Here is a 24642-nt window from a genome sequence, read left to right as displayed (position 1 = left end):
ATGCCTGCCGCACAATGGCTTCCAGCTCCTCCTGTTTGTTGTCCATGCTGAGTGCATTAGCGTAGATACACTTCAACTGAGCCATTGCCTTCACCCCCAACCCTGGCATTGCTCCCCCAGGCTCATCTCTATCAAGCCTCATTTCATCCCCGTCCCCCTTCATACCTAGTTGTAACTTTTAGCCCTCTTTAGCTTTTAAGCCCTCTCAACGAGCCCCAGCAGCTCCTGGGCTGGGATCCCTTTCCCCCTTTGAGATAGGGGGGACCCTTCTGCAGCCATCAGGCCAGGTGTCAAGTAAACCACCCCATGGTCAAAAAAAAAAAAAAAAACACAACAAAATTCCTGCAGTGGCACCAGCCTCTCAGCCATGTGTTGATCAGCTGGGTTTTCTGGGTCCTCTCAGTATCCCTCTCTGCCATTGAAGGGATAGAGGAAAACACCACCTGTGCTCCCACTCCATCCAGTAACCGCCCCAATCCCCTGAAGTCCCTTTTGATAGCCTTCAGGCTTCTCTCAGCGATTTCATTGCTGACAGCCTGAATTATCTCTAAGGGGTAATAATGGGAGGAGCGAACCAGGCCAGGAAGTTTCCTGGTAATGTCCCTGACCCAGGCCCCAGGGAGGCAGCAGACTTCCCTATGGATAGGGTCAGGCTGACATATGGGGCCCCCTGTTCCCCTCAGAAGGGAGTTGCCTACAACAACTACCCTTCTTTCCTTCTTGGTGGAGGCAGTCTTGAGGCATGGAGTAAAATTCCTTGCCCTAGACAACCTCGTGGGTGGTCCTTCCACCACATCCTCACCTACCCATTCCTCAAGCTCCAGAGCCTCAAACCTATTGTGTAAGGATACCTGTCATCTTAAGAGAAGGTTCAGTGGTGAAGAAATTTCCAGGGTGAAATATGACAGTTAGGCATTGAATCTGTTCCCTGATAGTCTCCTTGGCAACATAGCCTGCAACCTTAGATATTGGTAGCATCAGGGAAGCTCAGTGTGCTGACTCTAAGAGATAAAGCACGGAAGGTGGAGTGAAGACACCGCAGCCAGGCTCTGTGCTATCACTGCAGGGATGGGGAACCTGATGGTACCATGGAACTGATAGATTGCATGTCTAGCCCTCGGTCTAACTGATAACCGAGTCATGTCCTCTGGGTGAACTTTGCTCATTACAATCTCATTATAATGCCAAAACACATTTCCATCCCAAAAACTACTCACCTCCAAGGTGCGACCACCCCTCACTGAGCATGGGCTCTGAATTTCTCTGAGCCTATACCTTTAAACAAATGCGAGAAAAATTTATACCAATCAACAAAGACACATATGACTGGAGTCACTCAAGCTCCACACAAAAGTAATAAAATAGTATAAAAATGGCTCAAGAGAAGGAAAATGTAGGGGAAGACACCATCACAGATAAGTTGTAAGGACATCGCTGACTTCGGGGATCAGTCGACGGGCTGAACCTCTCTTCCCCTGCCACAGGGACTCCTATTGGGTAAGATTCGAACTCTCAGTTATACCGAGTGCTTCCCCGGGAAACCTAACATTCTCTATAGAGTTGTTTCATAAGTTAGGACATGTGTAGTTGTTTGTGTTTTTCATATTCTGGGTATTTGTGTGAGAAACAAAGTTGTGTTTTTGTAGTAGAGAATTACTTTTCTGTATTCCAAGGCAGTTGTGTAGTCATAATAACGAGAAATGCTAAGTAGATAAGTGGACAGTAGAAGGCCTCACTGTTCCAAAATAAGGTAGAAGCTTGAGAGAAACAGGATGAGCATTATGAGAACAGCAAAACAAAGGTCACGAGTTCTCAAAACATGAGAAAGGCAAAATTAAAGGGTTGAAAAAAAGAAAAATTGTACATATATGGTAAAGAGGAGCATCAAGTAGCTTGTGAACCTGTAGTACTCAGCCAATGAGGAAACAGGGGAGGTGATCAGGCATCGGGTAATAGGGAATAAAAGGTTATGATTTGTTTACTAAAATGTGCTCCTGATTGACAGGACGCCCGCCATTGCAATCGCGAATAAAATAGCTTCACAGAAGATCCTGTCTGAAGAAAATTATTTGAGATTTTTCTCACAATCTGGGGGCTCGTCCGGAATCTTGTCACCTGCCAAAGATTTCTTGCCACCACAGACAGGAAGGTGCACCCCGCTGATTTCAGCAGTGCCATCGGGGGTGGTGAGTCATCTCGGTATGGCCGGCAAAGGACTGAGACTGTTAATCTGAAGACAGACTCTGCGAAGCACTGGGGAGAAGGGAGGTCAGCACAGACATACACAGACACAGCCCAGATATAGTTCAGCCCAGATAGGGAACAGGCACGGGGATTACTGCTGATAACCCAGACTGGGAAGCCATGCACGGACCGAGGTAAGGGAAACTTTACCATATCTTGCCTCGGGTTGGGTTTCGGGAGACTTGTGTGGAGTGTGAATGAGATGCACTTTTAGTGCGAAGCGAGTGTGGAGTCCTGATCCGTGAGGTTCTGTAGTCCCATGAGGGGACGAACAAAGTCCCCTCGGCTGGAGAGGGACAAAGCGAAAGAGAGACAAGTGAAAGAGAGTCTCGGGGGGGTTGGGCCCTTAGGTGTACGGTACCCCGAGCACGGTGAAGTGAGGTGCTCAGCAGTATACCCCACCTCTGTCCTAATCCTAGGTGAAGGCGTGTGGTACCCTGTGGGTGGTAAAGTCCACAGCAGCACGTCTGGAAGAGATGGGGATTAAGGGTTCCAAGAGTCAGCAGTGTGGGGTTAGAGACCCCGGGATTGTGCCTAAAGATAGCCCTTTGGAGAGAATGATAAGGTTCCATTGAAATTCCATTTCTTGAAATTTATACGTAAACAATAAGGTTCCATTTTCAGAGGAGGAATCAAGTTATGCTCCCTATAATCCTAATATTGCACCGGAGGCAGCAGCAACTGCTCCAGGAGAGGAGACAGGGACTGCAATTGATGCTGTCCCTGGAGAAGTTGCCGGGGAGCGCAGAGCGGCAGGAGTGGAGGCGGGGGGTCCCAGTAGGGCCGTGCAGGGCCAGTGCCACTCCCCCCTTACCAGCAGAAAGGTTAGGAGTTTTAAGAAGGAAATGAAGTCTTTAATTGAGGGCCTAGCAGAACAGTCAAATCCATTTCTAAGGCCTAATTTGTATTCCTGGGGGGGAAATGTCAATCTTGGGTATGTTATTCACTGGAGAAGAATGTTTAGGAGGGGAATGATTTGCCAGGCAGCTATGCAAGAATGGGAAAGAACTAACACACCCCCCCAGACCGAGTGTAATTCCGATAGAACAGAAATATCCGCTTATCCATCTGAAATGGTAACATCCCACAACATAGAAATCCTATGAGAAACTCGGGGTCAGAATTAGAAAGTACTCAGGGATGAATCCTGAGGACTCAGTAGCCCAAAGGCTCTTTAAAGTTCATTTTGTGATTAAAGCCTGGCCAGATATACAGAAAAAGCTCCAGAAGGTGAGAGGATGGAGTGAACAGTGCAGGTAGTATGAAGGTGTATGCCAGGAGGGGAGATGAGAAGGAGAAGCAGAGAGCAAAATAAATGGTATTCACAGCATACTGGGTAGTGAGGGAGAGGGGGAGATCCTGAAGGGCCCAGGATGGAAAGGAGAGGAAGAGAGATGGAGGAATAGCAGACAAGGAAAACTACCTGTGTTGCAGCCTAAATCCTAGCAGGGACAGGCTTTGAGAAGATGTTTTAAGTGTGGCCAGGCTGGCCACTTCAAATAGGAATATCCAGAGCGGAAGAAGGAGAGACTGCTGTTATAAATTCAGAATAAGGGAGTTGGGGCTTCTCAGAAAGCTAGTTCCCTGATAAATGAAAAAGTGTACCTCAAGGGTTCCTCAAGTGTACCTCACTGGGGATTATTTGACAATTACTGTTGCGGGCAAAACAGACTTAGCATAGGAAGATTAATAAAATTGATTACCTATTGTTGATGGTCTGGAGCAGTGAGAAACAAAGAAACAAGCTGGGGGCACCTTCCCCCATCCACTGACTTCCACCTCGTCCCTGCTCTGAGTGGCACGGGGGGGGAGTGGGGGCTGCAGTGGAAAGGTAGTGGGTTTACGTGGCAAGGTTTTGGAAGCAGGGGGCCATAGGGGTGGTTTCTGTGAGAAGGATCTAGAAGCTTCCCCATGTTTGGTAAGGGCCCCACTGCTGAACAGAGCCGAGCCAATAAGTGATGTTGTTGCCCGTGGAGGAGACCACGGTGGAGCAGGTGGCCCTGCACCGACGGAGGCTACCGCCTGTGGAAGACCTCTGCCGGAGCAGATTCCAGGTCGGACCTGTAGCCCGTGGAGAGGAGACCACGCAGGAGCAGGTGACCTGGCAGGAGCTGCTGCCCGTGGGGGAGCCAGGTTGGAGCGGTTTTCTCCTGAGGGATGGACCCCGTGGTACGGACCCATATCTGGAGCAGCTCTGGAAGAGCTGCTGCCTGTCGGAAGCCCATGCCAGATCAGTTCATCAAGGACTGCATCCCGTAGGAGGGACCCCACAGCACAGTGGACAAGAGTGATCGAGAAGGAGCGGCAGAGAAGAAGTGCTGTAGACTGACCATAACCCCCATTTCCCCGTTCCCCTGCGCTGCTCGGGGGGAGGAGGTGGAAGAGGGTGGATGGGGGGAAGGTGCTTTTGGTTTCTTTCCTTTGTTTCTCACTTCTCTAGCTTGTTAGCAATAAGCAATAAATCTTACTATCTGTCTTCTTATGCTGAGTCTGTTTTGCCTGTTACAATAATTATTGCGTGATCTTCTCGTCCTTATCTCAACCCTTGAGCCCTTTTCATCATATTTTCTCCCCATTCCTCTTTGAGGAGGGGGAGTGAGAGAGCGGCTGTGGTGAAGCTCGGCTGCCCACTCGAGCGGAACCACGACACACCTCCAAAGGAGGTTTTACTGTTACAATATGTGGATGATCTTTTATTGTCAGGACAGGAGAAAACAGTTGTGAAGGAAGCCACCAACAAGCTACTCGACATTCTGGGAAAACAGGGCTTGAAAGTATTGGAAAATAAATTAAAATGTGTAGAAAGAGAAGTCAAATAGTTATGGCATCTAGTGTCTGAGAGGGAATGAAGAATAAATCCAGAGAGGATTCAGGGAATTGTTGAGCTACCCCTACCCAAAACTAAAAAGAACTAAAAAGTTTTAAGAGAAAGAGGTTTTTAAGGAATTAGGAGTCACAAAGTCCAAAGGAAAACAGATACTCCCTGAGGGGAGAGAAATGCTGAATAAAGTGCTAATGAGGCAAATATTAACTGTTTTACATCAAGAGGGTCATTGGGGAATTCAAGCAACGTGTGATGCTGTGCTATGGAAATATGTATGTGTAGGAATATATATATTCTGGCTGAACAAGTACGCAAGAGTTGTGTAGTATGTCAAAAGGTAAATAGGAAAGTTATCTGCAGTCAGCCCAAAGGGGGGTGAGAACCAGGAATTCAACCCTTCCAAAATGTACAGGTAGATTTTACAGAACTCCTTAGAGTAGGTAGATTTAAATACTTATTAGTCTTGGTAGATCATTTATCAGGGTGAGTGGAAGCTTTCCCTTCAGTATCTGCTACTGCGAACACAGTAACTAAAGTAATTTTAGAACAAATAACTCCCAGGTATGGAATTGTTGAAAATATTGACTCTGATCAAAGAAATCACTTTATGTCAGAAATATTGCAAGGGCTAATGTGGACTCTAGGAATCAAGTGGAAATTTCACACTCCTTGGCATCCTTCCTCTTCTGGAAGGGTGGAGAGGATCAGACAGTAAGGAAGCAATTAACTAAGTTCTGGAAACTCAGCTTCCCCAAACGAAGTGCTTACCTTTGGCACTTCTCCGAATTCAAACTGCACCAAGAAAAGATGTGGGAGTTTCACCATATGAAATATTATTTGGATTGCTGTACATGGACAAAGGGAATTAATTACCTCAATTTGAGACAAAAGATGCTTAAGAACTATATACTCAGGCTGTCATCTTCTTTCTCATCTCTCAGGACCCGTGGACTGTTAGCTCAAACCCCACTCCTGGAAGCCCTGATCCATCCATTCCAAGCAGGAGATTGGGATCTGATGCGAACATGGAGAGAATTGAAACTGCAACCTGAGTGGGAAGGACTGTTCCAAGTGCTCCTGACTACTGAGACAACAGGAAGAACGGCTGAGAAAGGGTGGACTCATACCTGGGTAAAAGCATCAGTTAACCCTGATACCAGAGAGACTACATTAGCAAAGACTTTTAAGGTTAAAACTGTTAAAACTATCTACTGTAAACCTTTAACTTCTTAGAATTCTTAATGAATTAATGAGTAAAAGGGATTGAATCACACAGAATTGGAGTGTTTCCAGGGAACGCTTCCTGGAAGTGAGAGAAGGGGAGGTGTTTAATCCCCACCAGAAGAATCCTTATTAGTTTGTGATTTTTACTGTTTATCTTAATTATTATTTCTTAATTATTATAGGGGTGTATATATACAACGAAATGATGTATTTTAAGTTTATCTTAATAATACCTATTCTGAGTGGATTAGTGATCCTCAGATGGCATCCAACCGAGGATACTGAGAGAACTGGCGGAGGAGCTGGCCAAGCCGCTTACCATCATTTATCAACAGTCCTGGCTATCGGGGGAGATCCCAGTCGACTGGCGGCTAGCAAACGTGACGCCCATCTACAAGAAGAGCACTTGATGGATGAGGGAAAGGCTGTGGATGTGGTCTACCTTGACTTCAGCAAGGCTTTTGACACCGTTTCCCACAGCATTCTCCTCAAGAAACTGGCTGCTCTTGGCTTGGACTGGCATACGCTTCGTTTGGTTAAAAACTGTCTGGATAGCAGGGCCCAAAGAGTCGTGGTGAATGGAGTCAAATCCAGTTGGAGGCCGGTCACTAGTGGCATTCCCCAGGGCTCGGTACTGGGACCAGTCCTCTTTAATATCTTCATCGATGATCTGGACGAGGGCATTGAGTGCACCCTCAGTAAGTTTGCAGATGACACCAAGTTAGGTGCGTGTGTTGATCTGCTCGAGGGTAGGAAGGCTCTGCAGGAGGATCTGGATAGGCTGCACCGATGGGCTGAGGCCAACTGCATGAAGTCAAAAAGGCCAAGTGCCGGGTCCTGCACCTGAGGCGCAATAACCCCAAGCAGAGCTACAGGCTGGGGGAAGAGTGGTTGGAAAGCTGCCTGGCGGAGAAGGACCTGGGAGTATTGGTGGACAGTCGGCTGAATATGAACCAGCAGTGTGCTCAGGTGGCCAAGAAGGCCAACAGCATCCTGGCTTGTATCAGAAGCGGTGTGGCCAGCAGGACTAGGGAAGTGATTGTCCCCCTGTGCTCGGCTCTGATGAGGCCGCACCTCGAGTACTGTGTTCAGTTTTGGGCCCCTCGCTACAAGAAGGACATGGAGGTGCTCAAGCGAGTCCAGAGAAGGGCAATGAAGCTGGTGAGGGGTCTGTAGAACAAATCCTAGTGGCTGAGGGAGCAGGGTTTGTTCAGCCTGGAGAAAAGGAGGCTCAGGGGCGACCTTATCGCACTGTACAGGTACCTTAAAGGAGGCTGTAGCGAGGTGGGGGTTGGTCTATGCTCCCATGTGCCTGGTGACAGGACAAGGGGGAACGGGCTAAAGTTGCAGCTGGGGTGTTTTAGGTTGGATATTAGGAAGAACTTCTTTACTGAAAGGGTTGTTAGGCATTGGAACGGGCTGCCCAGGGAAGTGGTGGAGTCACCATCCCTGGAGGTCTTTAAAAGACGTTTAGATGTAGAGCTTAGGGATATGGTTTAGTGGAGGACTTGTTAGTGTTAGGTCAGAGGTTGGACTCAATGATCTTGATATCTCTTCCAACCTAGACAATTCTGCCATTCTGTGATTCTGTGATAGGATGGAGGGAAAAGTCAGCATTTCCAATTAATCCAGAACATCTCTTGAATTCGATCTTGAAATAATTGTTGGATTTGCACCCAGATGCCTAGAAAGACTGAAGAGGCCTTGTCCCTGATTGCTATTTCCAGCAGCAACTGTGTCTGGATTCTCTAGATTTCTAAAAATGACAGATCATACTCAGTCCCGGGAAGGAATCGATTTTGAAGTCGGGCTGACTTTAGTAAAAGTCAGAGAAAAACTAGTAGTAAAATCAGAGCCAAAGAGAACAAGAATATATCTCCTGTTCATATACTGCACTTGCAACAGTAGTGGAATCCAGTGCTCCTGATAAATGGGTTCCCTCTTGGCTTTGCTTAAGGAAAAATATATCCAGTAGTCAGTCAACAGCATCGATCTGTTCGATTAATTCAGCTGCAAGTTACTGTTATCTAGCATTAAAATTTTCTACCAATAGGCAAGAAGACAAGCCTTGTCTTGAAGAAAGCAGCCTTTTTGTCACTTTTTTAAACAGTTTTTGCAAAGAACATTGAAGTATTTTGAGGAGCAATTGGAGACAAAGAGTTTGCTCAGTGGGTGAGTGACTGTCTTTAATTATTGGAATCCTTCTTTGAGTAGGAGACCAAACATTCTTTATCCATCCTAAGATAAACTAATATTCCCAATATCTAAGATTTCTCTCATTTCTGAGAGAACTACCTAGTACCCCAACCGGTTGCTGCAGAGCTATCAGGTTCCTGGCAGCAGTCTTTGCTTTCTCATTCGATGCCTAATTGTTGCTGTAGGCAGACACATTTGTCTCTGTTCTCTGCCACTTCTATTCTTTCATTGACCTGGGTCATTTATAATCCCCATGGTGCATAAAGCTAAAATCCTAGAAGCTTTGTCTACCACTATTTGGCAGCATTGTAAATTCAGTGAGATGATGGCAAGCAAAGGTTGTAAATCTGAACTGGCACATCTGGAATTATGCTTTGCAGACAGGTGAATGTATCTTTATGACCCTCCTGCAAGTAAAGATGTCCTGTAATTACAGAAAGGAAAAAAAAAAAAAAAGAGTGTTTAGAGAGCAGGGCAATTTCATATCTGGGTGGGAAGAAAGGGAAGAGTAATGGCTGTTAACCAGAGGGCCCTGCACTGTCTGTAGTCAGGAGAACTGCCTTGTTCAATAGCATTGCTGCAGTCATACACAATTTTCAGTAACCATTCATATACCTGAAGTCACCATCTCCCACAAGAATCACCCTTTCAGCCTTGAAATGAGAAGTATCAGAGACAGCTAGAAGATGGCAGCACTCATCAACATAGAAATCTTCATATGCCTCTTTATGTCTTAAATTGTTTTGCCCTTAAAGCCTTTTAATATAAATTAAATTGTGTTTTCCATTATTTTCAAGGTAAGCACTTGTAGTTTCAAGGTAGCACTTATTAATGCTCCATATAAACAAAACTTGGGATCTTCCTCCAAAATGCTCACACTTCAGATTGGCTTCCTGAAATGCATTTTTTAGTCTTGTTTAGAAATATTTCCATATATTGGTTTTGTAGATTAGAAATCTAAATACACTGATCTCTGAACAACTACTTGCACAATTAATTTTATCTTTAGAACCCATCTTGTAGGTGTTAAAGTATTTTAACCCCATAAAATAGAGATAAGGAAACAATTTTCAAGGTCATACAGAAACCTGAAGGCTTAGAAGCCAAGTAGAGTGCTTTAGTTACATAATCCTTTTTTTTTTTTCTGCTGGGTACATCACAATATTGTACATTATAAAATACCAAATACTTAAAAAGCTATATATAATGTATTATTTTTTAGGACTCCCTAAGTCACCTTTAACTACTTTCCACAGCTGAAGTTCTTCTATAAACCATGTGCATGGCTAATAAGATATCTATATCATTCAACAAATAATAATTTTATCAATCCAGACATTGAAACTCTAGGTACAAAGGGCAATAGAAAACAGAAAACAGCACCCACTGAAGTTAGTGAGAAATTTGGCCAGGACTATCTAACAAAAGCAAATCAGTTTTGTCTTTTCCTTTCTTATTTTTTATACTTCATAAACTTGATACAGACAGGTGGGACAATGTAAGATTCTCTGTAAGCAGTCGTCTTGAGTTACACATTTCCATTATAAGTAAATCTTAAAAACCCGTTAACAGCAAATTAGGAAGTTAATGATTCATATGCTATGGTCAGCCCCATATTTTTAGGTTGTAATCCTCTCAATAAAAACATCATACGATGGGTGAGCAATTGGCTAACGGGCAGGGCCCAAAGGGTTATGGTAAATGGGGCTGTGTCAGGCTGGCGGGCGGTCACCAGTGGGGTCCCTCAAGGCTCCATTTTAGGGCCGGTACTTTTCAATATTTTTATAAACGATCTGGATGTAGGAATAGAAGGCATTTTGAGCAAGTTTGCTGATGACACCAAACTTGGAGGAGTTGTGGACTCGAATGAGGGTGGAAAGGCCTTGCAGAGGGATCTGGATAGGTTGGAGAGCTGGGCGATCACCAACCGCATGAAGTTCAATAAGAGCAAGTGCCGGGTCCTGCACCTGGGACGGGGAAACCCTGGCTGCACGTACAGACTGGGCGATGAGACGCTGGAGAGCAGCCTAGAAGAGAGGGATCTGGGGGTCGTGGTAGACAGCAAGTTGAATATGAGCCAGCAGTGTGCCCTGGCAGCCAGGAGGGCCAACCGTGTCCTGGGGTGCATCAAGCACGGCATCACTAGTAGGTCAAGGGAGGTGATTGTCCCGCTCTACTCTGCGCTGGTGCGGCCTCACCTCGAGTACTGTGTGCAGTTCTGGGCACCACAGTATAAAAAGGACATGAAACTGTTGGAGAGTGTCCAGAGGAGGGCTACGAAGATGGTGAAAGGCCTGGAGGGGAAGACGTACGAGGAACGGCTGAGGGCACTGGGCCTGTTCAGCCTGGAGAAGAGGAGGCTGAGGGGAGACCTCATCGCAGTCTACAACTTCCTTGTAAGGGGGTGTCAAGAGGCAGGAGACCTTTTCTCCATTAACACCAGCGACAGGACCCGCGGGAACGGGGTTAAGCTGAGGCAGGGGAAATTTAGGCTTGACATCAGGAGGGGGTTCTTCACAGAGAGGGTGGTTGCACACTGGAACAGGCTCCCCAGGGAAGTGGTCACTGCACCGAGCCTGTCTGAATTTAAGAAGAGATTGGACTGTGCACTTAGTCACGTGGTCTGAACTTTTGGGTAGACCTGTGCGGTGTCAAGAGTTGGACTTGATGATCCTTAAGGGTCCCTTCCAACTCAGGATATTCTATGATTCTATGATTCTATGATTCTCTCATTGTCTCTTAATAACCTCTCTCCTGCCCTTAAATCTTAAATGCATAGTAAATAGCAAGGGAAGCTCTAGGTTATGCTACAGAACTGTTCCACTGATTTGGAGTTTTGGTTTTAAGCTGCACAGCATATAAACGTACTGCATATAAGTTAGCAGCCAACACACCATGATGGGAGGCTGCAGTGATGCAGAGTTGACTCATCAGTCCTGAAGGTCACTGAAAGTCCTTGTCCGAACCTGCATTTGGAAGCATTATTAACCAGGGAAAAGAAAAGAGAACTGCACAACATCAGACCTCTTCCAGAAACAATCTTGTCTGCCTAGAAAGAAATTTCTTCTCTTACCACCAGAAAATATCTCAGACCCAGAAACTAAAATAATCATGAGCAGAGCAGTCCATTTCCCAGTGTAATTTCTTCTGCAATAGTTACAGCAGTGTGATATTTTAACTTGGCTGAGTTATTCAGAAAAGGAATCTCACTTTTACATCCCAAATTGGTATAACTGTCAAATAGCCAAAAAATATCTTATTTGGAAAAAAAAATAAAAATGTGTGGCTCATTACCTCACACACCAGTGTTTATCAAGCAGTACCTTATATCATAATTCACAGGAATGGTTAGAAGTATAATTGTTCTTTTGTTATACTGAATGCCTGATATATTCACAACATTATAAGCCAAACCAGTTACTAGGCTGTTAAAGATGCTAAGCAAATTTGTGCATCAAAGGAAAAATGCTTGGGACTTTTTCCAGGGGCAGCTTTTTTTTTTTTTTTTTTCTGTTTTAAAAGAAGCATCGGATTTATTGCAATGATTTTGTATAACAGCACGGTTGTGCCAATCTGTATTAAACAACATAGTGCCTAACTCAATTTCAAGTGAACTACATAGGAAAACTGCCACTGAGCTCAATGAGGACTGGAGGAGTTTCTCTGATTATAAATATCTGATACTGAAAACAAGACAAAAAACATCAGCATTATGTTTCTCCTTAATGGAATTTAAGCAAGTAGCCAAGATCCTTCCTGTATTTAAAATAAAATAAAATAAAATAAAATACCTGTTAAATGTACTTTATTTCCCTTCTAATATTGTCATTGCTAAAACTTCCTTTTAAAATCCTTTCATCTTGCATCTCTAACTAGATAAATGTTCAACAAACTCACAGGAATTCCACTGAAATACTCAGTACACATAAAGCTAGTTACCTTAAAATGAAGGAAAGAAAAGGCTCACCCAATCATGGAAAGGAAAAACATTTAATTAAATATGAGCTCTGTCTTGGGTTCTGTCTCTTTAAGCTAAATCTTATTGATTTCTCCTAAACTGTTATTTAGGAACCTCTAATCACCCTTTATGCCTCAAAGATATGAATCAGAAAACACTTAATATTTTCACCCCATGGGAAGAGTTGTACAACTTTGGTCTGGTCCTTTGTGAAATTGTTAGAAAGCTTTAGCATACCATGATTACTTAAACTTTAAGGTCTATTCTTCCCTTTATGTACATGCCTAACACCTATTAATGCCAATGAGAGTTGTGTCCATACAACAATGAAAGATAAAATTTGTCATTGTTTAAGATGCAGTGATCGCCCCTGTGCTGCTTTAGGAAAAATCTCAAGGATATTGCAAGTACTATGGAGCGTTAATCTTATTACACACTACTAATAGCATTTGTGGCAGTGTTTGCTTCTTATTCATCTGATGCCCTGTAACTGGAAAGCTGCTTCCATAACATGCACAGACCAGTCTCTGCTTAGGGGATTAATCCATAAGCTGCTATGATTCTATTCTCCGAACACTTTCTCCCCCACTGAGAACATATGTTTTTGTTTTCAGTTTGGATATTTGTAATTAAACAATAGAGCATTTTAAATTATTTTAAATACACGTACTTTAAACATTATTTATTTAGAAGAATCATGGATTCAAATACAGATATGTTTATTTAGGAATGAATATATTGCAATGCTTTTCAACAGCTAGTCTTCTTAAGTTACCATATGATCAGCTTTACCTAATACTTTCCAAAAGTAAAATTGCTGCAGGGCTGATTAAGTACTCTTTAAGATAGCAATCAGAGAAAATAAAGACATCTATAAAAGAGAAATGAGTGCACTGAATACCATATGAGAGTCTCCTTTACTGGTCATCGTTGTCTTGTCTACAGAGGCTATCTATACTATTTAATATATATGGAGATATTTTTAACTAAGTTAACTTAGTGCACGCTGATTAAATCAACAGAATCATGTTGACTTACATCAGCTAGTGTCCTAGCCCACAAATCACAGGTTTCCCATAGACTTGAACAGAAAGGCCACCAATCATTAAGGAATCATTTGCAGGCACCAACTGAGTAATTAAAGCAGGTTTCATTATACAAATTTCATCATGCTGTGAAAAAAAAAATAATAAAAAAATCTATTGGCAACCCCTGTCCCAGACAGACCCAGTACAGTTTTAAAAGTTGTGTTGTATATATGTTCCATCTGGGGATTTCATGATTCACACTGATAATTTATCTGAAGTGGTAGCTCTTATACAGTCCTTGATAGATCCCAGAGATGCAAAGGTTCTGTTTAAACTAGGGGACTTAGAACAGTCTGGATTTTTAAAGAGAGGCAGTCCACATTCTCATTTATAGAGATGGTCCCTTCATGCCTCTGTCTCTCCTAAGTAGGCTACAGGCCTTGATATTATCTCTGTGCACTGACTGCCCCTGAAAACATACATGCTCCAAGAATCCTCACCTCTGGAGGATCTTAGTTGTAGCCCCAAAAGTCATATTGTTGAAAGTATCTTCATGATGAGTTTCCCCAAATAAAACAATTGGAGAATACAAGAGCCAGAATGAAATATAAATAAATAAATAAATAAATAAATGGGAAAAAAAAAACAAACAGACCTTGTGAGTTTTTTAAAATGCGATATGCTTCAGATATCCAGAATATCCAGAAAAGAGAGGAAAAATATTTCAGCTCTCATGCGAATGAGAACAAGGGAGAAAGGTAAATACAGTAGACAGAGTAAGGACAGTTTTATTGAAATCATATAAGTATAAATCACTTATCAAAACCCAACAGCTTAATTTTGATCTAGCAAGCCTCAAAACTTTCTGCAAGTTTTACTTGCCCTAAATTTTGCAGAATCTAGAGCAAAAATGGGATTTTTTATTGCATTTGGAAGAGGATATTCATAAGCTTTAATAGTGTGCCCTTGGACAGGCACACACAAAAGGAGGCCCATTCCAAGATACCTTGAAGAAGCCCACTGGAACAATCAAGAGAAAAAACATTTTCCTGATTCAGATAAGATGGTGTAATGCTAGAACAGTATTGATATCGCACCAATGTTTTGTCTATTGCTGAGCAATGCTGGCACAGCATCAAGGCTCTGTCTCCAACCACCCCACTCCCAAAAGCCAGTAAGCTGGGGATGGCCAAGAGCTGGGGAAGGGACGTCACCAGTGCAGCTGACCTAAACTGACCAAAGGAATATTCCATACTATATGATGTCACACTCAGCAATAAAAGCTGAGGAAGGGGAATGAGAAGGGGGAGGGAGGGCTCTCATTATGAAAACATCTGTCTTCCTGAGCAACTGCTATACATATTGAGGTCCTGCTACCCAAGACATGTCCAAACAGTGCTTGCTGATGGGAAGTAGAGAATCTTTTCTCCCTTTGCTTCCATGTGGCCTTTGCTTGTTTTTTGTTTGTTTGTTTGATTTTTATTTTTTATTTTCCTTTAATTAAACTGTGCATATATCAACCTGTGAGCCCTTTTTTCATCATATTTTTTCCTCCTGTCCTTTTGTGGAGGGGGAGTGAGACAGCAGTGTGGCGGAGTTTAGCTAGCCATCAGTGTGAAACCACCACAATGGGTCAGAGACAGACTTTCCAATGCTTTAAGTAATGACCAACAGTGTAGGAATAAAACAGATTTAGATTTCAAAACAGTCTCTTCCGCCCTCACTTGCATCCCTTATTTTCCAGTTTGAAGGCCTCAGCAAGTTTCCGGGATTTCCAACAATTCTTCCTTGCCCTGTTTTCCCTTATATTATGAGACAGTACGTGCATTTTTGTTTTTTACTTAAAAGACAGCAAAGCATGGGCTTAAATCCAATCAGATTCTAAGCACAGATATTGTCTGGTATAAATATTAGACCAGAAGAATAATATATATTCAACAGTAAAACCCTCATAATGGTAGTTACAATTGAGGGAAATATTTTCTCTTTCATATGCAAAAGAATAAAAATAAATAAATTAAAGAATCCCAAGAAAATTGGCACATTTATTACAAACTGTCCTTGACTTGCTTACTATAAAATAAAAATAGACATTCTTTGGCACATCTCTCACTGTATATAAATTTAATCAATTTGCTGTTAGCAAATATTAAATCTAGATATGCAGCTGTAAACATCTCTCCTGTTCCCTTGGGTGGCATGTGGACTTATATTTTATATTTTATATTTTATATTATATATATTATCTATAGTATATATTTAATATATATTAATATATATTTTACATATACATTTTATTTTATATATAAAATATAAAATGTACCATCAAGCCACAGCATGTTTGCTGTTATTTGAGAGACTGATTGAGAGAGCTTTAAACCAGGATCAATGGGGGAGGGGAATACCATTGGGAACACTGAGGTTAAAGCAAGGGATGTGTATGGCACTGTCTGAGGGTGGCGATATACACTGCTCCAGGGAGCACTGCGGGTTCAGGAGCACATCTGAAATGCCTGTATATCAATGCACACAGTATAGGGAACAAACGGGATGAACTGGAAGCTTTGGACCTTTCCCAGAGGTAGATCATTGGTATTAGTGAGACTTGCTAGGACAAGTCTCTTCAGTTTACATGACAAGGACTTGGTAGCAGAGGGGCTGCAGGGGCAGCCTCTGTGAGAAGAGTCCAGAAGCTGCCCATGTAAGACAAGATGTTACATAAGATCCAGTTTCATGGATACAAAAGGGACATGACACTCAAAAGAGGAGTGGCCAGCAGGTCGAGGGGCCTCTACTCTGCCCTTGTGAGGCCCCACCTAGGGTACTGCATCCAGGTCTGGAGCCCCCAGCACAAGAAGGATGTTGATCTGTTAGAACAGGTACAGAGGAGGGCCACGAAGATGATCAGAGGGCTGGAGCACCTCTCCTATGAAGAAAGGATGAGAGAGCTGAGGCTGTTCAGCCTGGAGAAGTCTCTGGGGTGATCTCATTAGAGCTTTTCAGTACTTAATGGAGGCTTATAAAAAAGATGAAGAGTGACTCTTTGCTCAACCAGACAAGGACAGGACAAGGGGGAATGGTTTTAAATTAAAAGAGAGGAGATTTAGATTAGAAGTTAGGAGGAAATTCTTTACTCGGAGGGTGGTGAGGCACTGGAACAGGTTGCCCAGAAAGGTTGTGGATGCCCCATCCCTGGAGGTGTTCAAGACCAGGTTAGATGAGGCCCTGAGCAACCTGATCTAGTGGGTGGCATCCCTGCCTATGGCAGGGGTGTTGGGACCAGATGATCTTTAAGGTCCCTTCCGACCCAAGTCGTTCTATGATTCTATGCCACTGTCCAGAGCCGAGAAAATAAACAACACTGGTTGCATCTCTGTGAGAGCATATTTAAGAAAGGGAAAAATTGAGCAACAGAATCTGGGAGAGAGAGGAGTAAGAAACAACCTTGCAGGCATCAAGGTCAGTGAAGAAGGAGGGGGAGGAGGTGCTCCAGGCTCCAGAGCAGATTTCCATGCTGCAGCCCATAGAGGAGCCTGTGGTGAAGCATGTGGATCTGACCTGAAGGAGGCTGTGGCCCATGGAGAGCCCCCGCCAGAGCAGACTCCAGGCCAGACCAGCAGCCCGTGGAGAGAAGCCCACACAGGAGTAGATGATCTGGCAGGAGCTTCCATCCCTGGGGGACCCAGGTTGGAGCAGTTTGCTCCTAAAGTATGGACCCCATTGTGCGGATCCATCTTTGGAGTAGTTCTTGAAGTGCTGCTGTCTGTGGGAAGCCCACGCAGGATCAGTTCAGGAAGGACTGAATCCTGTGTGAGGGACCCCACATTGTAGCAATGGAAGAGAGTGACTATGAAGCAGGAGCGGAGACAAAGTGTTATGGACTGACCGCAACCCCCATTCCCCTGTGCAGCTCAGGGGTTGGACGTAGAAGGGGCTGGATGAGGGAGAAGGTGTTTTTAGTTTGTTTTTAGTTTCTCACTGTTCTAGTTTGTTAGTAATAGGCAATAAATTATATTAATCTCCCTGGTGCTGAGTTCATTTGCCCATGACAATAACTGTTGAGTGATCTCCCCGTCCTTATCTCAACCCTTGAGCCTTTTTCATCTGAGCAAGTACAGTTTTGTCTTGACTCCCTGCTTCTCCCAAATACTCCGTGCTAGCTGACCCCATCCCCTCTCACCAGGATTACAGGGCAACAGTGGTTGTGAAGGGTCCATGTTCTCTGGAGACAAGCAATGCACTCTTGTTAACTTGCAACTCCCTGGTGTGGAACAGATCTCTTTTCAAACCAGGGTGGGCTCAGTTTAATGTAGCTTTATTGGGTATCATCTCTGACACAGCCACTTGAATGCGTACTTACTGAAAAGTAGATGTTTTCTCATGCTAGTGAGGAATACAGAAATGAGAACATCAAAAAGAAGACACATCATGGTACATCATAGTAATGTTTTACACCATAAGAAATAAAAGTAATCTTCATTTATTTTCTATTTTCTAAATAGAGTTTTGTTCTTATCTAGTGTTTAAATAGTCACTGACCTTTTGAGAAAAGTTCTGTATAGTAGGTAGTCATTACTGAAGGAAAGGGAAAACTTACAAATACATGCATACACAAGGACAAGAAACAGGTCAACACCACTTTACCACTTTTGTATTTTATTGTGGAACTGAGTTTGTTTCCTTTACATCAAATATCCTCAGTGGAAGAGCAGATATTGCACACAAATATCATAAAAGCACTACATATTACTTTCACTGGAAACTACTTTTCTATGGTAGATATGACTGGATAGAATATAAGTGATTCAGGATTATAAGACATAATACCAGACACAGCTGCAGACCTACACAAACACCGTTCAGAACAAGAGAGAGGAAGTGTGTGAAGTGCTTCTCAGACAGCAACAAGACTCTTTCTTTCCATAGCTTAGAAAATAATGGCCACATGCAAATGCGTGAAAACATATTTCAGATTTGTTCTTTTTCATTTGTGATTACAGCTCAGTCTTGAACAGATAGCTCCCACCATCTAGTGCAGAGAAGCTTTTTATTTTTTTCCTTCCTTTTTTCTCCTTTCAGTATTTTTTGTTGGTTTATTTATTTATTTATTTATTTATTTTAGTCACAATAAACAGACTTTTTTTTTTTTATTTTTAAACAGCAAACATTTTTAAACCAGGTGAACAAAATAACTGCATTCTAAGAAATGCTTACCCCAGTTGCTTTTAGTGTTTTGTTCAATTATGTGAAGATGAAAGCTTACAGTTTCTTTCAAGTGCAAACATTATACTTTTTCCTTTTCTAATAAGCCCAGACCAGCAAAATTACTATTTGTCTCAAAACATCATTATTGAACAAGAACCTCTGGCAACAGATGAGCAAAGTGAAGCATATGACAAAAATGTCCCAAATGCACATTAAGTGCTCTGTGGAGCTGACTTGCTTGCGGTGGGAGAGATTGAAAATTCAACAAATTGATTAAATATTAGTAAATGAGTACCAGAACTGTCCTAAAATGCATAAGCTATTGTAGACAATTAAAAATAATTATATACACAGTTACCTCCATTCACCACAGTATGTAAGATAATTTTAAAAAATCAAAAATGAATTCTATAAAAGATGGGGTGAAAAGTTGAGGTCAATGAAGTTAGGCCCACCACAGGACTTGGAAAAGGCATGCAAGAGAGACCCTGTCCAAGTTCAGGAGTGGAAGGTGATTTCTAAAGTTAATTCTTCATTTAATTTTATGAAAGAGTATAGTAATAGCATAAAGATCATGACTGGGCATGCTATTATGTATAATACCATAGTTTAAATTGAGCGTCCTTTGCACTCAAATACTGATTTTTTATAATTAATCAATAACAAACCATGCTCCTAGAAATCTACGCTGATCAACAGCACTCATCGTTAATGTACACAGTACATTTTGATGACTGCTACTAAGTTAATCGTGTAGTATTATAACTAGCACAGTTAGATTAGTTCCACAGGCAGTAAAGACATTAAGGGTAAAAGAAGCTAATGGAGGAGTTCATCACTGTGTTACACCCAGACACAGTTGCCATTTAAAAGGGAATAGATGGAATAGGCATTACAATACCTCAGAAGAGCCAGACGGTTTTTTTAATATTATTGTAGTAGCAAAAAATGAATGTACATTTTAAGATCGGTTTTAACTACTTTTTTTTTTTTTAAAGTAAAACAAATGCTTAAGTCATCACAAACTTACTTGGGGAGATTTAAGGCTTGATTCTAATTTAATTTACAGTAGGACCAAATGACTGTAACTTCTCTGATTGCAGTGAAATTTTTCCTGATTCACATTGGCATAAGTTAGATTAGTCTCTGGATCACTGCTGTACTTAAAACAGATTTTCTATTAAAGCAGAGGTATAAAACATTTCAGATATTGTCAGAAAATCTGTTCCTACCCACTCAAAAAGTTTGAAATCTTACCTATGTAAGAAAGTAGACAAAACAGAAAGAATTGCAGAAATATAGCTTTGCAGTCTACATATTACAAAGGCAATTTTAAGTTAATGATTATAAGCCCAGAAAAAATGCTTAATTTCACAATACATTTCCATCTGTCTTCTGTGCCATAGTCATTCTGAGTTATTCTTTACAACTTAAAAGCTTAATAAAGCAGTATTGCTAGAGACACCAAAAAAAAGATAATGTTAAAAATAAATTGAAAATCCCAACACCTGACAAACAGTAATTTACAGTATTAAATAGGCCTCAAGAGCCCACATTTAAAGGGTTGTAAAGCAGTATATATTTAAAAAAAATCACAAAAATTAGGAGTGCAAACATATGCCTATTAAATAAAAATATCCTAAAGAATGTAAATTTGAAATAAATTATAAGTAACTAAAATAAAATGAGGTCATAGTCCACTACACTGTGAAACTTAATACCAGCCATAAGGGTGAATCATACAGGCCAGCACATATCTCCATTTTGGAGGCTTTTGTACATTCTTCAAATTCCAGTTCACAAACCTTCTACGATGTAACAATATGTTTTTATTGGGGTAAAACTTCTGAGATTAAAAAAATCCAGACTATTTTAAATCATGGAACTGTTCTATATGCTGTTTCCTCTGCAAGCAGTCTTAAGAAGGTAAGGAAGGGGAGAAAGGAAAGGAAAGGAAAGGAAAGGAAAGGAAAGGAAAGGAAAGGAAAGGAAAGGAAAGGAAAGGAAAGGAAAGGAAAGGAAAGGAAAGGAAAGGAAAGGAAAGGAAAGGAAAGGAAAGGAAAGGAAAGGAAAGGAAAGGAAAGACTTGTTTTAGTTTATTGTATCTTTTTTCAAGATCTTGTGAGGGTTTAGAATGTAGGCTACACCCTTGTAAATATTAGGCAATCAACATTTCAAATCCCATTTTCTGTTATCATCAATAGGTTAATTTTACCACCAGGGTGCCCCCCACTGCAAGGTATTGGTAGTTGACTATTTTCAATAAATTTTACCTCAATATCCATTCTTACTAGAACCTTAAACAAATTATTCATTTATCTTACAAAACTACTAAGAAAAATTTGCCTTTACCTGATTTTTTTCTTTGCATTTTCCTGTAAATTAAGACTTTTGTTAAAAGTTCATCTATTAAAAGTTCATGCAGCACTAAAAGAAAGGTTTCTGTACATTTATTCCAGACCCAACACACCCATTCACTCTTAAATTAAACAAATAAAACAAGGTAAAACCAAGGAAGGTTTAATACTGTACAGACTTGCAGGTAACCTTTTTCATCATCCTGAATGTTTTGCTAAGTTTTGCAACTCTCATAGTGGACACCACTTCAATCTTGCTTCCACAATACAAAAGAAACTTTGTAAAAAATGCTTGTCTTGCCTTGTTGAGCTGTCCAGGTGCATCAATGAAGTGCACACATAACTAACATATGTAATTCATAGCACCAAGCTGTTTGACTAGTCAGATAGGTTTCTAGTACCATACATGCACACTCACACTTTACTGGTGTAACTATGATCCTACACAGATGTTTTATAAATTTGATGTCTCAACAGTAAAAAATAAGTGCAAGTTTCTTTATACATTGAAGTCACGTTCTAAGGCAAATTGTATACTGTATGTACTTCTAACTGCTTTGGTATTTTACTTCAGTCAATCAACAGTTGACATGACTGTTTAAGCATGTGGACTGGTCAGTTCTGAGTGGCGTAAGTGTATTTTCACTGGGAGCATGCCTTAGACCAACAGTTCTGCATGTTGAAAGGAAAGTTTTAAATTTCTGAATGGGGTTCAGACTATGTGTATATTTGGCCTGTGATTGTTATGGTATGTCAGTATGCAGAGTTCAAATTAAAGTGGAAAACTGCTAATGAGAGTTTAGGTTGTACATCCCTTCCCAGCCACATTCTGCCGCTTCTTATTTTCCAGCTAACAATTCTGTAAAGTAAGGACTCCCTTTGCTATAGCTCAGAATGATACAAATTTAAAAAACTGTCTTTTCATGTGAGAGCATAAGCAAACTGCAGCAAGCGATACATCTGTTGCCATGAGACTAACGCAGATCTAATTTTTTATTACTTTCTCCTCCTAACCCTCTCTCTTTTTCTCTCTCTTTGTGTTTCTTTAGAGGGCAAATGCCTATCTGACGGAAGTCAGTTGGAGTTGCTAGTGCATGCTTTCCAAACATTCAGAGGAGATGAAACTGGATCTGTATTGTCACAGTACTATGAATCCTACTGTGGGAATACTGTCATTTCCCTTAGTAATTATCAAAGACTGAAAAATATTAGTGACTTACATCATTGTGACACAGTAAAGCATTTGGCAGGTATATAGTTCAGCAGCTAAAATAGGTGGGTTTAATTTTTATAAAAGGTGTTTTCAAACTGAAGAATTTCTGGAAACAAAGTTTAATGTTGTGGTACATGGTCTCATTCTTACAGTTCAATTTTGCATGCGGGAAAAGATTCATCTTGCATGACAACAGTGCTGCTGCTTGCCAAAACCATGATGTTGAGGTCCTGCTGTTTCTCATGGGTCTCTTGGTACCATTCCCTCATCACTTCTGAGTCATGGGTTGGGATTAAGGTCACCTGCAACACAAAACAGGATAACTCCTCAGGAATTGGCAACAGAAACAACTGATAAGAAAAATGTCTGTTAGAAGTCCTGGCCAACAAACATTTTTCCCTTTTGGAAAGAGTGGCACTTTATGCAATAAATACTTAGGTAAATGAATGGATAAAAGGAAATAAGTAAATATGTAAATAAGATGAAATGACTGTAAAGAAGTAGTTTTGGTTCTATAAGCTTCTGAGATGCAGCTTTCCAGAGAAGTAGCAGGCTGTTGTCTGTACTGATAGCTCTTCAGATTATGGCCAAATATTTTGTTTATTTATTTACCATATTGGAAAGGTACAAGAAGTTTCCAAGTGTATGTGATTACTATACAAAGCATGAAATATTCACTTTTCTTTCCTACTTACAAACTGCAAGTTTCCAAACTTGGATCATATATGGTATAGCAATAGCGTGAAACAGCTAAATGGCCCTGTAAACCAGGAGTTCCAAATTGTTTTATTCTCGAGGGACAGGTCAGATGGTCCAGAAATGGGGGAGTGGCTGAGTATGGTGCATCTCTGTGCTTGACTTGGGTGTCCTCTCACATTATTGGCAAAACGAGGTGCCCTGGCTGGAAATCCCATGTCCCGAGCAGTCGCCATCCACTCCAGCAATGCTTTGGCTTCCCATAGTTGCTTCCCAGAGAAGTTTAAAGTTCCAGGTAGAAACACTAGTGAAGAGCTTACCTGCATGTTACTCTCCCACTGGGCTTTGCCCTCCAGCAGGGAATCCAGAACAGTCCTGCTTGGTTCCTCGGCTGTAGAATCATTCCCGCTCACCACATAGTAGGATGACCGCACCCTCTTGAAAAACTCAATGTCGACATTCTTGCTATTGCTGTGGTTGGGAATATACACCAGATCCAAATACACTGGAGGTCCTGGAGGCACCACCATAGATTTTGCCAACTTAGTATTCCCAGATCCTTTGGAAATAAAACAACAAAAGAATATATTACAGGCTGGTTAAAAACATGCATTTACTAATTATGTTATAATTGCTGAGGTGATATTCCTTAAAATAGCTGCTGTTTGTTAAGCATTACATAGCTACAGCTGTACTTCTGTGTCCTTTGAAACAGTTATGGCGTTACCCTCCTAATGACACTTTCCAGATTTGTTGTATCCCAGTTACAACTGTATTAAGAGGAAAAAATAATAAATGAAACTAACTATATAATACAACAAAAGCTCACTACCACATAAACAACAATTGACTAAACCTTTCCCAGTAATATGCTATTATTATCCAACAATTACAATTACAATTGCAGGCCCATGAATACTGAATTACCATTCAGTAAATTAAGGTAAAGTAAGTAAAATTTAAGGACACCCTTCTGAGAGTGCAAGAGCTCTCCATCCCCCAGCAAAAGAAATCAAGCAGAGGAGGCAGGCAACTGGCACGGCTGAGCACGGACCTTCAGCTTAAACTGAGGGAAAAGAGGGAAATGTACAGGAAATGGAAGCAGGGTTGCGTAGCCTGGGAGGAATACAGGGGTGTCGTCTGGATGTGTAGAGATGGGATCAGGAAAGCCAAAGCACAGATGGAGCTGAACTTGGCAAGGGGTGTGAAGAACAACAAGAAGGGGTTCTACAGATACATAGGCAGGAGGAGACAAGCCAAGGAGAGTGTTCCCCCTCTGATAAACAAGACGGGAGAACTGGCTTTCTCAGGCATGGCAAAAGCTGAGGTACTCAGTAAGTACTTTGCCTCAGCCTTCACTGGTGGTCAAGTTTCCTATGTCTGTCAGGACCCTGAACCTCAAGGAGAGGGTGAGAGGAGCGGATTCCATCCCACTGTGGCAGTGGAACAAGTCCGGCCTAATGAAATTGGATGTGTCCATGGGGCCAGATGTTATACGTCCCAGGGTGCTGAGAGAGATGGATGATGTGGTTGCCAAGCCACTCTCCATCATATTTGAAAAATCATGTCTGTCGGGTGAAGTCTCTGGTGACTGGAAAAAGGGAAACATTACTCCCGTTTTTAAGAAAGGGAGAAAGGAAGACCCAGGGAACTACAGACCGGTGGGCCTCACCTCTGTGCCTGGGAAGATCATGGAG

General features: G+C 41.8%; 1 protein-coding gene across 1 annotated transcript in view; it reads right to left on the bottom strand.

Moving 5' to 3' along the window:
* Nucleotides 1-18113: 18113 nt before the first annotated feature.
* The window catches only part of LOC101796523 (microtubule-associated protein 1B), a 127621-nt gene continuing 121092 nt past the window's right edge, over nt 18114-24642 (bottom strand). Inside the window, exons 6-7 of the mRNA XM_038169546.2 lie at nt 23266-23504; nt 18114-22551 (exon numbers count right to left, since the gene is read on the bottom strand). Of these exons, the coding sequence (XP_038025474.1) occupies nt 22396-22551; nt 23266-23504 (395 nt within the window). The 3' untranslated portion in view covers nt 18114-22395. The remainder of the gene's footprint in view (nt 22552-23265; nt 23505-24642) is intronic.

Source organism: Anas platyrhynchos, chromosome W (assembly GCF_047663525.1).
Source record: "Anas platyrhynchos isolate ZD024472 breed Pekin duck chromosome W, IASCAAS_PekinDuck_T2T, whole genome shotgun sequence".
NCBI classification, from domain to species: domain Eukaryota; kingdom Metazoa; phylum Chordata; class Aves; order Anseriformes; family Anatidae; genus Anas; species Anas platyrhynchos.
The sequence above is the reverse complement of the archived record's forward strand: the minus strand, read 5'-3'. Positions and strand labels throughout refer to the sequence as shown.